At 30.9% G+C, this 16,503-nt stretch overlaps 1 protein-coding gene across 5 annotated transcripts in view; it reads left to right on the forward strand.

The window, feature by feature from the left end:
* The first annotated feature begins 50 nt into the window (after positions 1-50).
* Positions 51-16,503, forward strand: part of LOC139485588 (cytoplasmic dynein 2 heavy chain 1-like) — an 81,809-nt gene continuing 65,356 nt past the window's right edge. For 4 of the 5 annotated variants that reach the window (XM_071270178.1, XM_071270181.1, XM_071270180.1 and 1 more), the window contains exons 1-9: positions 51-144; positions 9,838-10,042; positions 10,798-11,110; positions 12,542-12,787; positions 13,414-13,646; positions 14,220-14,468; positions 14,967-15,040; positions 15,593-15,752; positions 16,299-16,474. In XM_071270178.1, the coding sequence (XP_071126279.1) occupies positions 9,857-10,042; positions 10,798-11,110; positions 12,542-12,787; positions 13,414-13,646; positions 14,220-14,468; positions 14,967-15,040; positions 15,593-15,752; positions 16,299-16,474 (1,637 nt within the window). In that variant the 5' untranslated portion in view covers positions 51-144; positions 9,838-9,856. Of the gene's footprint in view, positions 192-9,837; positions 10,043-10,797; positions 11,111-12,541; positions 12,788-13,413; positions 13,647-14,219; positions 14,469-14,966; positions 15,041-15,592; positions 15,753-16,298; positions 16,475-16,503 lie in introns of all 5 variants that reach the window. The other variant, XM_071270179.1, reaches the window with a different exon arrangement.

A 16,503-nucleotide genomic window follows, 5' to 3' on the forward strand; every position in this document is an offset into this window, starting at 1 on the left:
TTAACCGGATGCTGATTAGTTTTTGTTAGCCTCTTTATGATTGGAGGAAACGTAAGAGCGTCCAGATCAACCAATCAAAACCACCGTTTCAATAAAACATTTCTGCATTCCGGGAGGAAAGAGACAGAAAATATGTGCATGCTGGTAAAGTGATAGTTTTATGATAGAATATTTGACATAAAGCAAGTTAGGTGAATACATGCCTCTAACAAGATGTTCCCAGATAAATATTTTAAATATTAGGTTGTCATGTTGAAATATTGCAACTTATTGACTATTTCTTATCATTTCCTTTGCAATGCCAGTGCTAAATCATCACAGTAAATCACTAAATGCTGGCTTTTATTTCTTTCAATAGAAATGTCGACTATCAGTTTATAATAAAAGAAGGTGGTTAACTATTGTTATGAACAGAATCTTCTTTTCTTAATTTTGGAGAACTTCTTTGCTCTGATAGAATTTTAACTGTTTTTCCTTAGCAGACTTATCGTCGTGTCATATGTTATCGTATAATTCCTGACATATGTTTTTGTATCTTCCATTTTTCATCGGTTTCGATTTCACACGAGTATATATTGGCGTGTTTGGTATCTATATTTTGAACAACTGTGAAAGGGGTCTCTTCCGGTATTAATGAATTAATAATTAGAAGACTTTCGGATGCTTTATTACCAGAGAATAAAAACTCACTTTTGGATTGAGTTCTCCAGGAAATAAGGAACTTGGCACAAAGTATAAACAAGTAATCTACATCAGAGTCTAGTCATGTCTAGAAAACAGTAAAGCTGAATCTAGTAATATATAATCTGTAAATGTTTCTGATATAACAATAATCTGGATAAATAAATGGACGACCAGTGTCCAGGTAAATTCTACCCAAGGTGCTCAAAGGAAAAACTCAACTTAAACTATATACAAGTTAGTTTTAGTACTGAAAAGAATTAAATAACTCTTTTTATGATTCAATCAATTACCAGAACTGTGACTTTAGAAAATACTCATTTCCAGAATTTATAATCATTTCCTGTGTGTGTACTGATCCAATTTTTACTTCATATGAAAACATATGATGCCGTTTTTGACATATGAAAATTGCAAAATAATCTGAAACCGTAAAATGTTGTTGTGAGCAGTCAGAGCTCTGACATAAACAAGTCAGAATAGAATGACTTCTTCAAGTCAGAAAATGTTTTGAAATTCTGACCTGTATGGGTCAATTTTTGTTTTGCGTAGTTTTCCATCGAGTCCGTCAAACCAGAAGATATTTTGAATTTGCCGCCGATTTAAGACACATACGATCACGTGGTTTTTTGCGAGAGATCACGTGTTTGAGAGTCGTTGTTTTGGGAGTTTCTCGAACGAGAAGTTATTGAAAATATAGTGATTATTTACGTTTTTTTAGAGAAAATCTAGGTCAATGTGGTCATTTTCAGAAGGTAATACATATTACCTCTGTATTTTCATGGCCATTTTAATATTTTTTGCGTATAAAGAAGGTCTTTCCAAGTGATTTTGTTGCTGTTTCATGAAGGCGCGTGACCTGTAAATACGGACGCGTGGCCTTTGAGATGACCTGGTGTCTGACAATTCTGACTTGTTCAGGTCAGAAAATGTTGTAATGATAATGAACTGTTATTTTCGGGAGACAACTCGTGTTGTCTTAAACAGTATTAACATTAATAACAAGTCAGTGCAATTTTAAAAGTAAAATTATTGCTTCGAGCTGAACATCATCACGCGATTTTTCTATTTTTAAACTCAATCATGAATTGACTTTTTAACCTTTCCGAGTTTGCAGCTTATAAATATATTTGTTTTTTCGTTTCTCCCAATGAGAAAAACGATCTTTTGAATATTAATATTAATGAAAATGAAATGAAATCGGAATAATTTTAATAAAGGAAAAGGGAAGGGAGGGTTTAACTAAGGGAGCTACCATTTGATTTTTAGGGGGGGGGGGGGGGGGGGGCTAGGATGAAATTTGAAAAAATAGGCAGGACAGGAGTTTTGACTAAAAAAAAAAAGGCAGGATGAGACACTTGCAAAAAAAAAAGTCAGGACGACAATTTAGGTAAAAAAAAGTCAGGATAAACTAAAAAAAAAAAAAGGCAGGACCGAACAGAGTGAAAAATAAAAAGGCAGGACAGAGATTACAGCTAAAAAAAAAAATGCAGGACAAAATTTTTCATCCTAGCCCCCATAAAAATCAAATGGTAGCTCCCTAAAGAACCGAAATATTTTTTTATTTTTTTTATTTTAAAAATGATTTAAACTTGAGAACATTAAGAGATTCACAAAACGGGTTTTCAGTTATGAACATGGAATATGATATTAAAAACAAATCAAATGAAATGTAGGGTAAGTCTCCAGGGATCACCCTACCCCTGTCATTTGACAATGTTGAACAGTCGAGATCCCTGCCCCCTAAACTCAATTTGTTCTCTCTGTAAAGTATAATGAAATATACCAGGCTAGTCTCTATGGGTCGCCCACCCCATGTCATTTGAGAATGATCTTATATCTTGAAAATGGTCGAGATCCCCACCTGTAAACCATACCATATATATTCCTTTTTTTAATGTCAAATTGATTTGAATGAAATATACCGGGCTAGTCTCTGTGTTTACCCCTCCCCTGCCATTTGCGAATGTTCTTATATTTTGTAAACGGTCGAGATCCCCACCCCTAAACCATATATATTCTTGCATGGGAAAATAAAACAAACCCATTGCAATATAGGTAAAGTCCATTGGGGGGGGGGGGGGGTGAACACCACACCTACTGTGTGAAAACATGTAAATGGTCAAGATCCCCACCCCTGAACCATATATATTAGTGTAAGGGACAACAAGACAAATCAAATGAAATAAAGATAAAGTCCCTTGGGGTCACCCCACCCCCTCATATTTGAAAACTTGTAAACGGTTGAGATCCCCACCCCTTAAGCCTATATATTATGATATGGGACAATACAATGAATCAAATGAAATAAAGGGAAAGTCCATGGGGGTCATCCCCATCCCCCTTTTTGAAATGGTCTGGATCACCACCCCTAAACCATATAATATTCCTGTTCGTAATTTCAAGAAGATTTGAATGACATACAGGGTCAATCCCTAATTATATGGCATATATGTTTTCCTATGAAGTTACACATCTATAATTCTTACCCCAGATGCTTAGCCACATAAAGCATTAACCTTTTATTTGAAATATAGATAGTCTTTGTTTCTACAGAAGTGAGAAGAACATTGGAAGTCAGTATGTTCTGACTTATAAAAGTCTGAATGTTCTGGCTTATGAAAGTCTGAATGTTCTGAGGCCACATCTAAAAGAATGTCTGTTTCCCCTCCCCCGGGTCTACCCTTTGTAAACAGACCAGGAAGGCAGGTTCTTTTTTTTTTTTTTTTTTCAACTGGATGTGATTGTCATAGCATGGTCACATGAATGGTTTGACCTTGTCCAGTCCAGGCCACTTATCAGTTGTTTGTGCTCAATTTGAGTGTATTTATTTAGATTATCAATCCTTCTGCTTTCAAGCACTTTCCAAAAATGGAAACAAATTATTTTCAGGAAAAAATAATTTCGATTTTTTTGTGGAAAATAATTTTTTGACCCGGGGGCTTATTTTTGACCCGGGTGGGGGGGAGGGGAAACAAACATATTTTTAATTTTGGCCTGACTTATGAAAGTCTGAATGTTCTGACTTATGAAAGTCTGAATGTTCTGACTTTAATTTAATAAGGCCAGAAAGACTCAGAATGATCTGAAGATACTGACTTGTTTTTAATGTTAGAGTATTTTAGAATATGAATGCTCTTGTCATGCTAGTACCATAAGAAACCCTGACAAGATTTTGTTCCCAAAAAAATATATATTAAGAATAACAAGTGTACAATTGAACATAAATTACAAAGTTATAAATGTTGCTAAAAATCTATTTAAAAAACACCCAATAGATAGTTGTAGTGAAAATATTATGTATTATATATGTACCACTTCTTGAAGGACAACAAAGTCACCAAACTTAGTCTGATTTTCTAAGTATTTTCTCCTCAACATTTTTTTAACAGAACATGATTTGACCTGTTTAAGTCAGTTTACAGAGAAAAAAAATCCGATCAAACTAGGTTTCTTCATCTTAGCCCCCCTTTTTCTCCTAATCTGACTCTGCATCTGTTGAGTTAATTAATGGATAATTTTTTTTAAGAAACAATTCAGTCAAATGTTTTTTAGAATAATGTTTTTTACAACCAAAAGTTCTATATGTTTAAAACAAAATACATTTAAATATTGAATAATCAATATGCAAAATAAACGTTTATAGTCCTCATTACTGCGCCGTATGGGGACCTTATTTCCTCTGTCTGCATTTATCTGGCTTTTCCGTACATTTTTAAATCAATATGAAAAAAATAGACTTAAAAGTTGAAATAATTTTAGTTGGGACCGACTCTTTGAAGTCAGAACATGACTTGACCTGTTAAAGTCAGTTGACAGGAAAAAAATGTCCAATCAAAGCTAGGTGTGGGTGTTCTTCCTCTAAGCCCCCTCCCCCTAAATATCAATCTGCTACTGTTGAGTTAATTAATTACTGAGTTTTTTTAGAAACAATTCAGTCAACTGGTTATTAAAATATAAAAAAATTTTGCCACCACAAGTTCCATGTGTTAACTTAACAGAAAAGAAAAGTCATGAAAATACAGAAATAATACAATATTTTTTTTAGATAATTTAATGAAAATCTCAAAAAAACAAAATGCATTTGAATATTGAATATGGACCATAATTTGGTATTCGGCCTTTGGTTTCTTTTTGTATCCTTTTTTATAAGTTCTAAAATTTTAACTTTTATTTTGTGGGTTGTGTTGGTGTTAGAATAGTATGAATGGAACAATTGAGTTTTTCGAGAAAAAATTAATACATTTTGATTCACCGTTTACGTGACAGGAAACCAAACAGGAAACCAATCTTTATTTTCTTTATTTTGCACAATATAATTCAAAAGGCATAAATAAACACCATTACTAGTGTTACTTGCTTCATGTTAATATTTAAAATCTATTTTCAATGTTATATTAAAGTTTTTTTTAAACGTGACAGGAAACCATAAGAAACCGAAAGCATTTTTTTAGTTTTATTTTATTGCAAAATCTGCTTAAAATAATCTGAACAGTATACTTTTTCTTAAAATCCATCTTAAATGTAACAGTATTATAAAACTCCTAAATATGTGCTTGTTTTGAAAACAATTAGTACAATTTATTCAGAATTTTCCATATTTTCTTCATTGATACAGGATACCATAATCGTTGTATCTTGATGTTTTGGCCAAAAAAATATATTTATATTTGGTTTTGAAATTCCAGTTATATAAAATTTATTCCAAATCATTGGCAATGTAAAATTCTCTAAATCCAGTAAAGAAATAAACTTTTAACTTGGAATTAAAATCTTTAAAATAGGCACCATGTGATATTTGTGACCTGTACACCATCTACATGGTTTCCACATTTTAACCTACTTTAGTGGGCTAAAATCAATAAAGTACTTCCTTTCAAGTCATGCCTGGTAAAAGTTTACTTTTCCTTTGACAAGTTTATTGCGTTTCTGAAAAGTGTTTGCAGAACATGAATAAAAAAAAATAATTAAAAATTGTGACAAAGTTACCAACTTTGTACATTCCTAGTGTAACGGTATATTAACATGAATTTTTCATTTAATTATCTTTATTCACCTAAAATATCCAGTAATATTTACTGCTGAAGCAAAATCAATCCAACGAACATCGGCACCATGATAAGAGATGTAATTTCGATTGAATTTTCCAAGGACCCTTTACATCGTTATTGGGAAACGTAGTGTGTTTAAACGTCGGTCAAATTTGAAATCGATTTTGTCAAGTCATTGGGCATTTATTTTCACACAAGATCATATGTAACATTATGCACATAGGAATAATAATAGACCCCCGACGCAATCATTTTGAAAATTGTATTTTCCTTTTTTAAACAAGTCGAAACAAGTCTACAGATTATGTTTGCTAACATCCCGTTGGAAACAAAAACAATGTTTAGAACTAGTATATCGTATGTCCGGCTGTAAGGGCGTGATCACATGTTAGTCACATGTTTCACGTATGACCGGAAATGATTAGAACTTAAGGACAAAAACAATTTTAATAAATAACTGGACTTCTGTTTCGTGTGAAATGTTACGCATAACGATAACGTCATTTTCTTACTTAATTATTACGAAGATCAAAACAAGAATGTAAATCATCTCTGATTTACCTGTTTGAACATCTCGCGAGAGTTCATATTTGCATATTGTTTTTAAGAATTCTATTACAACAAAGCAGATTACATCATCTAAAATTTGCGTTACGAAATCGGACACAAAAATCACGCCACTGTTCTTACATCTGCTACATAAATACTTATAGTTCTCGGCATTTTCTTCTCACTATTCTTATTGGTCGATGTTCTTTGTTATTTGAAAGCAAAAGTTACGAATTTGCCGGTGACGATTATCTATAAATCAGTCAGCGTTATGCTCTTCGGAAGCAAAAAGTAAGAATCTTTGAAATTCGTATATTTCAATTTTTTTTCTAGGGAAGAGTAGCATAAACTTGTATGTTAATAAAAATAATGGCATCTTTAGATGTAGTTACAACTTTTTTTACAGTAATTCAAATTTTATCACTTTTCTATAGTTATAGGAAACGGAGCCCAATAGCAAATTATGGTCCATATATCAAATAGAAATGTTCCATACATTTTTAAATCAATATGAAAATCCTGGACTTAAAGTTGAAATAAGTTTAGTTTTGACAGACTCTTTGAAGTCAGAACATGATTTGACCTGTTAAAGTCAGTTTACAGAGAAAATCCAATCAAAACTAGGTCTTCTTCTTCTAAGCCCCCACCCCTTTTCCCCTTATCTGAATCTGCTAATGTTGAGTTAATTAATTGATAGGTTTATAATTAGAAACAATTCAGTCAAATGGTTTAAAATAATATATTTTACAACCAAAAGTTCCATGTGTTAACTTAACAGAAAAGAAAGGTCATGAAAATACAGAAATATAATAAAATTTAAAGATGATTTGATGAAATTTGTAAACAAAATATATTTGAATATAAAATATACCAAACACATTTTTTTATAGTTCTCATTATTGTGACTTTATTATTGGGTGTCTTTTATCTGATTTTCCCATACTGTACATTCTTAAATGCATATGACAATGCCAGACTAAAAATTTGTAATAATTAGCTAAAGAGAAGTTTTTGACTGACTCTTTGAAGTCAGAACATAATTTGACCAGTTTAAAACAAAATACATTTAAATATTGAATATGAAAAATAAACTTTTTATAGTCCTCATTACTGCGCCGTATGGGGACCTTATTTCCTCTGTCTTTTATCTTGCTTTTCCGTACATTTTTAAATCAATATGAAAAAACTAGACTTAAAAGTTGAAATAAGTTTAGTTGGGACTGACTCTTTGAAGTCAGAACACGATTTGACCTGTCAAAGTCAGTTGACAGAAAAAAAATGTCCAATCAAAACTAAGTCTTCTTCCTTTAAGCCCCCTCCATATCTGAATCTGCTACTGTTGCGTTAATTACTTCATAATTTTTTTAAAGAAACAATTCAGTCAAATGGTTTTTAAAATAATGTTTTTTAAAACCGAAAGTTCCAAATGTTAATTTAACAGAAAAAAAGTGACATGAAAATACAGAAATAAAATTTGAAAATAATTTGAAGAAATTTGTTAACAAAATACATTTGAATACTAAATAATAGTATACCAAATACACTTTTTTATAGTCCACATTTTTGTGACTTTATTATTGGGTGTCTTTTATCTGAGTTTCTTATACATTCTGAAATGCATATATGACAATCCCAGACTTAAAGTTGCAATATTACTTAATTAAAGTTAAGTATAGTTTTTTACTGACTCCTTGAAGTCAGAACATAATGTGACTTGTTCAAGTCAGTTTGCACAACAGGATTTACCTCAATGAAATATTAAGATATCAAAAATATACCAAATTATCTTTTATATAGTTCTTATAATTGTGACTTAATTTTTTGTGATTTTTTTTTCCTACTTCCATACATTCTAGCAATCACATCACCATCATGATAATGCTTGACTTTTACAGAACTTTGCAAGCCATTTAGTTTTTGACAGACTCTTTTAAGTCAGAACATGATTTGACCTGTTTAAGTCAATTTGTCCGAACATGCCCATTTGACCTGTTTAAGTCAATTTGTCTGAACATGATTTGACCTGTTCAAGTCAGATTGCAGAACAAATTTTCCAATCAAAGCTAGGTGTACTTCCTTTAAGCCCTGCTTCTGACTCTTCCATTTGTGAATTTATTTGATAAATGTTTAGAAACAATTAAGTGAAATGGTTATTTATTTTAGGGGATCTTACATATATTTCTTATGTTCTGACGTTCCCATACTTTCATTTAATATCATATGTCAGTGCCCCACTCTAAAAATTTCAATAAATTTAGTTTTGGACTGACTGTTTTAAGTCAAAACATGATTTGACCTGTTTAAAAGAAAATGCATTTAAATATTGAATATACCAAATATTTTTTTTTATAGTCCTCATTGTGACTTTAGGGGACCTTTAATATTTCCTCTGTCCTATTTCTGGCTTTCCCATACATTTTTAAATCAATATATGACAGTACTAGACTTAAAAGTTGAAATACGTTTAGTTTTGACTGACTCTTTGAAGTCAGAACATAGTGTGACTTGTTTGAGTCAGTTTGCACAACAGTATTTACCTCAATGACATATTAAAATAATAAATCTTTTGCTCTTGATAAATTTAGCTAAAAGTGGATGAGAATAGATCCTTTATTTTTCCTTGGAAGATTTGAAGTATTGTCATGGTACTAGTAAATGTATCCAATATTGTATTTTGTAAATCTTTTGATATTGACAGATAACTGTATGATCCATTTTTTCTCCTTTGGTTTTTGTTTGTATTTTGAAATGATTGAATTTGATAAGATAAATATATTATGTTAAGATTCTGGAAAGGAAAGAAGAAGGTATGATGAGCCCCACTTTTTAAACTCTTTGATTCGAAACTAGTAATCACTATATATATATATATATAGCTATATTTTTATGGAGATTGATAACAAAGTGGTAGTAATGACTGCTTCAAGTCAGAACAAAAATGACCTCTCTAAGTCAAAATGCATTAAAAAGGGACATAAATCTTATTAGAATATGAAGATATTAAGTCACAATATTTTGTGCAAAATCTGACCTGTGGAAGTCATTTTATGATAAATTAAAGTCTGACATAAACTGACCTGTACAAGTCATATTCTGTTGAGTGCAAGAAGGGAGACAACACTTACATCAAATTATATCTGACCTATGAAAGTCATTTTATTCTGACTTGTTTATGTCAGAGCTCTGACTGGTGAGCCTTGACAAAAAAATCTAAAAACCTTAGTAAAAACATTTGATAGTGATTCAAGTGATTAAAAACTGCAGTGAAAACCGTAAGCAGTGAGAAAAATTGTTAAAAGCATATGTTTTTAGATCTCTTAACTTGAGAATTTTTGTAGGATTGTCATGTGATTGTAGAAAAAAATTACTTATGCAAGTATATTTTTGAGAAGATAATGAGGAGATTATTCAAACATAACAATTAAAATAAATATTACTTGTACAAGTAGTACCTCTGACTATTGACAGATGTATTTGACAATATTTACAAAAATTACTTGCTTTTTTTCATAACTTATGTATAAATTGTAGCTATATATTGTTATTTATGTTTTAGAAAATGAAGTAAATTCAGAATGCCGGGAGATTCACGTAAAGAGTATGTGTTGGCCACAACAGCCAATTATTTTGGTGTTGCTGTGTCCGATGGATCTATTTCTGCATTGGCTGATTCAAGGGCCCTGAATAATTTTTTAGATGATGGTAATGCCACAGTTCTAGCTGGAAAAAATGAAGGAAAAAGGATTAATTTTTATAATAAGGTAATTAATGGTTTGTGAGTTTATGACTTAAACATGTGTTGAATACCTGCTTTTATTGATCTTATTATCAAAGAATGACCACACATTTAAATAACTTGAGAAACTTATAATGTTTATTGTTTTCAAATTGCATATACACAAGATTGATTTATTGTTGTAAACTTTGATTTCCAGTGCCAAATATTTCATAGATATTCATGACAAAGTATTTGGTTCACTAGCTCATAATTTTGGCCCTAAAAATCTGAAAGTTTTTTGAGATTTCCATCTTTTACCTACAAATATATTTGCTGAAATATTTGTATACACCATATATGTATTCTTTACTCTTCAACAAAAGTTTCAGTGGGCAACCTGTGGTAGCACATTTATAATCATGAAATGAGGAGAAAACAAATTCTAAGAAAATTGATGAAAATGAAGTATTTTTCTATTTTTGGCATATATCTTTATAAAAAATGATAAATATGAAGCAGATATACATTTTTTGCTTATTGTACTTCTAGATATTATACATTAGGAAATGCATATATCATGTATATATTAGATATACATTGATAGTTACAGTTTAAAAAAAAAATTGACAAGGCTGATTATTTGGGTTCTAGGCTCTACTCATTTATTAAGGTATGCTGGACTATAAAGTTTTTGCTTTCTTAACATGCCTAATAAGCATGTTTAAGGATTTTTCCTTATTTGAAGAATGTTGAAAAGCTAGTATATTTTCATTGTATCATTCAACAAAATATTTCCAGGTTGAACCTAACGAAAATAAAGAGCAGGTGATAGTTTTCTTCAAGATTCGTCCAGATGTCATTACACCAGATAACCTTCATAACAATATTATTGTGTCCTCAATGGTAGACTCTCCATTGAACACATTGTACCATGCTGTTCAAAAGGTCTATGCTCCACTTATGTTGGAAGACGGTAAATGGAGCAGAAATCTGGATCCAAAACTTCAAAGCTTGATAAGTGAATTGGAAGCCGGTCTTGGAGCTGCCATGAGGAAACAAGATCCTTCATTTAGAGGTAGAGGAAAAGAGGATGATTCAGACAATCTTGGAAGTAAGTAGCACATCTCAAAAGATTAAAATATTACCAAGAACAAGAGATGGGAAGACCTCCTGTTGTACCGGATAAAACTTGAAGGAGAAATGTGCAACAGAACAAAAAATAAATTTAGACAATATACGTATAGTATCTTGAAATATGAAGTTTATATGTATGAGGCTTAGAAACGGGGAAAATGCGAGGTTCTACCGAGCATTTTTCCCGTTTCGTGCCGAATACAAATAAATTTCATATTTCAAGACACTATACGTATATTGTTTTTATACTGAAATCGATAAAAAATATAAAAAAATAAAAAATATGTAACAAATATTGTTAAAAAAAAGTGTTTTGGAATTTCCCTCTTGAGGTACCATTTTGGGTATTTCCCTATGAGCGTAGTTCGGCGGTAAGACATTGAAATTTTAAGGAATTAGAAAGAGAAAATGAACTTAATTAATAAGATTTGATACACATGGTATATAAATTAACAATTTGAAGACATAACATGTACAAGTTTAAATACATAAAAGTTTGACCATTATTATTACACGTTGTCATGGTTGTGAAGTGACGTTGTTGATGAAATACAGTAGTTCCGGTTAGTAGGCGGGACTTATAGGTTAGTTGAGGTCATTGACGTATAAAGCTAACGTTTATACGTATACATGTAGCTTTATCTGTATAGTAAAATAGCTGATTGCAGTATAAAAAATGACTTTAGCTGGAAGCACATGAAGAAATTTCTACAACTACATGAATATGATTTACGAATGAAGAATTGATTTATTTTTATAAAATTAAATTTTATTCTATTAAGGAAGCTGGCTTGTCATGTTTTAGATTTTTTGTCAGATTTTCGGAATCCTCTGGTTTTATCCATTTGAATGCCTTGAAAAAAGTTGCCTGGTGACCCCCATTTTTCTTTTTGTAAATCTTTTACATGTATTATGATAAGCCATCTGTAAAAGTCTTATAAATTTTTAATTACTTTTTAACATTTTTTGAGAACTTCAACCTGTCAATGATAGAGCTTTGAAAAGTCAAGAGAGAATATTTTCCCGCCAAAATTTTAATGGCTAATATCTCGAAAACAAGCACGGTGACCTATATATATTTTTTTGCTCTTTGTATTCCTTTATTAATCCCGTATCTATATAAACTAGTGTTTTGAAAAGTTAATTACTTTGAAACTGAGAAGCGAACTCCCTTAATATTTGTCCTTGTCAGAAGATGATCTGAACTTCTAGGAGTTAAATTGAACCATCCCAAACTAATTTTTATGAACAATTAAAGCTTCTGACAGTTTGTTGTTTTAAAAATTCAGACAAGTCAAGATGAATTGCCAGTCTGAATAAATTGCTATTTGTTTAATGCATCTTTGACTGGTAAAGAGTCAAACTATGATAGGCAAATTTTTCTAATTATGTAAAATAATCATTTCAGGTATTTTGAGCCCGGTAGATGAGTTTCAGTACTGGGGAGATTTGTCAAAGAGAGACGAGAGAGCTGCCACCTATGTTGACCTATTTAAGCCTGTATCTAAGGACTTTGGTGGATTGGATGCCATGTCACTACAGGATGTTATGGAGCTGGTAGATATTACACAAGATGCACTGGATGATGTCTGGAAATGTATAGAATATGACCTATATCCTGAACCAAGAATGAAACATTTCATGGATGTTATTGGTAATAAATTTATTTGTATTCCTCCATTAGAGGATTGGGAGAACAAAGAAGTTGGTTTTATAGCCATATCTCTTGCACATTAAAGACACCCTTGTAGATTTCGAAAAAGAGCAGGCTAATGCCGCTACAAGGCAGCACTCGCACCCGCAAGTGGAAAGGGATTAATATAAGTTGCAAAACTTGTTTCCCAATCCACTATAAATAAATATGTTTAAACTATACTATGTTAATTACACTGTCTGGATGGAGAATGATCCAACTTAAAAAAAAAAAGATTAATAGATTTTAATAAATACTGCCTTAAAGCAAAAGTTTATATTGCTCTTGTCCTCTCTAAAATAAGGAGTTACCAAATTGAATAAAAATTACTAGTATTTTTTTTAAGTTTTATAAAAAAAAATAGGAATGAAAGAATATTGGAAAGAGAAGAAAGCCTGATTTTGTTAATCATTAGTATTGATTTATTATAAAGAATACAAAAGAACCTGGCTAGTGATGTAAGCAGAAAGCCCTAATATTGCTAATGTTGAGTAAGATGACATTATTTTAATAAGATATTTTAGTTACAGAATTTACTTCAAGTTTTGTTACATGATATGTTCACACTACAAAAAATGTTTAAACAGGTGGCTCTCTTGGCCGATATATACAGAGGAAGTTGTCTGAGGAAGATCTATGGATGGGAAAGTTTGGTCCAGTGAAGGAGTCATTAAGGTCTGCTGTATCTATATGTGACAGATGGCAAGGAGTTTGTGAAACACTGACCGGACAGTTCTGGAAACATTTCAAGGCTCATCCATGGAAAGGGGAGAGATATACACCTGATAACTTGAAAAAATTATCTGAGAGATTAGATGAGGTACTTGAAGGGACTTTGATTTTAAATTATATTCAAAAATGTACTTAGATTATACGGTGGATTCATTTATTTTTCGTGGTTTGAGGGAAACTTGCATATTCGTGGATATTTAATTTCATGGATATGGCAAAGTCTGCATATATTCCATTAGAAAATTTGTAATTTGTTGCACATTTAAATTTTGTGTTCCCCTGAACCCTCCAATTCCACAGAATTTGGTATCCAACAAATATTGATGAATCCACAAATAAATTTTTAATGATTATCTGCAGTGTAGCATATTTTACTGAAGCTGTGAAACTCTTTGACAAAAACAAAATTATTGCATGAAGTTTTTTTTATCTACTATTCAAATGTTTGATTTGAGTCATTTGTAAAGTTACAAAAACATGAAAATTTATATATTTTGTCAAATTGCATATTTTTTCTTGTGTGTATGTCCACTGTACTTAGAATAAATAAAAGTATGTGCACTTGGAGAAAAATAAGCCTCAACTCCCTTTTTTTTTTTTTAAATAATATTGAAATAGTTACATGCAATAGATGATAAGATAAATATTTTATATATTCCAGATCTTAACACTAAGAATTGTTCATGAACAACAAATAAGATTACTAAGTTCCCAAGAACAAAAGGAACTAAGAACTAATGAGGCATTCAATTCATTTCTTGGATTAAATCCCCTCCAATACAATCCATATACACAACCATTGTGGAATGCTGCTGTAGCACAATATGATAGAGTTATGGCCCCTGTTGAGCAGAAAATAGCTGTAAAATTAAAGCAACAGCTGAAGGGACTTGAAGGTTATCCTCAGCAAGTAAGTTTTATACAAAGTTTTCTCAAGTCTGATGAGTTTACATATAAAGAACATAATCCTTTTTGCAGATGATTGAAAAATTTGTCTACATTTTGTCTAAAAATCATCAGACAAATAGATTTCATCACTGAATCTTGAACAATGTGAAATATCTCAACACTCACCATTAAATTTGAATATTTTACCCGAGGGGAGAAATATTGTATCCCACCTGACAAATGCTTGATGTAGTGTAAAAAACTTATATGACTATGTACTTTGAGATTTTAGTATCTACTGAAAAATTCTATTTCTTATGAGAGATTGATTTTTAAAATATTATATTCATGTATAAAAGTGCATTTTTTCATTTCTTTTTTGTGTGCAAAGTGAGAACTAAGAAGACACATGAACTGTTGAATAAAGGACGTTTTGCAAATTAAAATTGGCATTATAAATAAAAAAATACTAATAACTTTGTATTTATGAAATATTTAGAATGTTCTCTTTTATTTTAAGTTGTTGCGAGAGTTCCAGAGATATAAAGAGTTAATCAAAAGACAGAATATCAACAGAGACATGGTATCTGAAAGGTAAACTTTAAACTGGCCATTTGAAACTATTCAATATTTACTGTATTATTTAAAGCAAGTTTTAAGTATGTCATTATGAAATTTATTTAAATTGATTTGACGGTCAAAAAATGATTTTACTGGCAACATGTCAGTGGAGTCAGTAAATAGGTATATACGAATGATGCTTGCAAATTATTTAAAAATACAATACTGTATCTCATTTCTAGTTCAACTGAAATAAACAACTTAAATTATACATATTAAATCATACATATTAAATCATTTACCTTACTTCTGTGCTTATATGCACAGTTTCAGACCATTATATAATTAGTCATGAAACTGATGCACTGAAATTTGTTGTTTTATTCATTTAAATTTAAGATAATGCATGCATAAATTGCCATTATTTCACAATTGATTTTACAATCACAAGGAGCTGGAGACTTGGCATTTCAATATTTCTTGTATTCTGTAAGACCATAAAGATTGTGATTGCTGCATCCCTAAAGTACATGTATTATGTGTGAGGTTACTGATCAACTAGAAATCCTTTTCCTCTTTTTGCAGGGAAACTTTACTTGGTCAGTTAACTGTACAAATAAGAGAAGCTGAAGATGACTTCCAGAAGAGAACAGGGCAGAGAGCTGGTGGGAAGGGAATCCCAAAGGGGAAAAATTTACCTGAAATTGTCAATTCTATTGTATATGTGAGACAAACAGAAGCAAGGGTAGGCCCAAATTTTTTTTTCAATAATTATTTTGATAAATGTGTCAAGTTGGACATGGCTACCTCTGTTTTGTGAGATGGAAATATTTTTAGGGAAGTTACACTTTGGACACAGATTTTACAGTTAGAAAATGAAATTCTGTAGACCATTTGTTGTTGTTTTTTATTCTTTCACAATTAAAAATGAAATCTTATTCAATAGCATTCCAATTGAATGAAGAAATTTCTTATTTTTTTTTACAATGAAAGACATTTTAAGTAATAGGTCATTTGACAGATTGTAGATTTTGAATCATAAATGCAGTCCTGATCAAGAATTAGATTAATACAAATTTGATATTAAATTTATATTTTTCTTAAACAACAAATTGTAATGAATTGAAATTAAGGGAATTAGCAAAACACTAAGGTTAAAATTGAGAATGGAATTTGTTTGTCCAGTAAGTATGGTAATTTTATTACCATAACATTATATGAACAGTCTTACTGAATGAACACATTACCTGTTAAATAGTAGTTTGACAAGTTTTGTTATTATTTTATATAGCTTGAGGAAACCATGAAAACAGCAGAGACTTTGCTTGGAGATTTAGCAGGATATAAAAAGTTCTACAAAGATGGACATGATTTATTGGAAGAACTTAGAACATGGAGGAATGAATCATTTGATGACTGGTCAAGGGACATTTTAGATCAAATAAACGATACAAGGAATCCTCTTAGGTAATATTCAGAATAACATTATGTATATG

This window comes from Mytilus edulis, chromosome 8, assembly GCF_963676685.1.
Source record: "Mytilus edulis chromosome 8, xbMytEdul2.2, whole genome shotgun sequence".
NCBI lineage: Eukaryota > Metazoa > Mollusca > Bivalvia > Mytilida > Mytilidae > Mytilus > Mytilus edulis.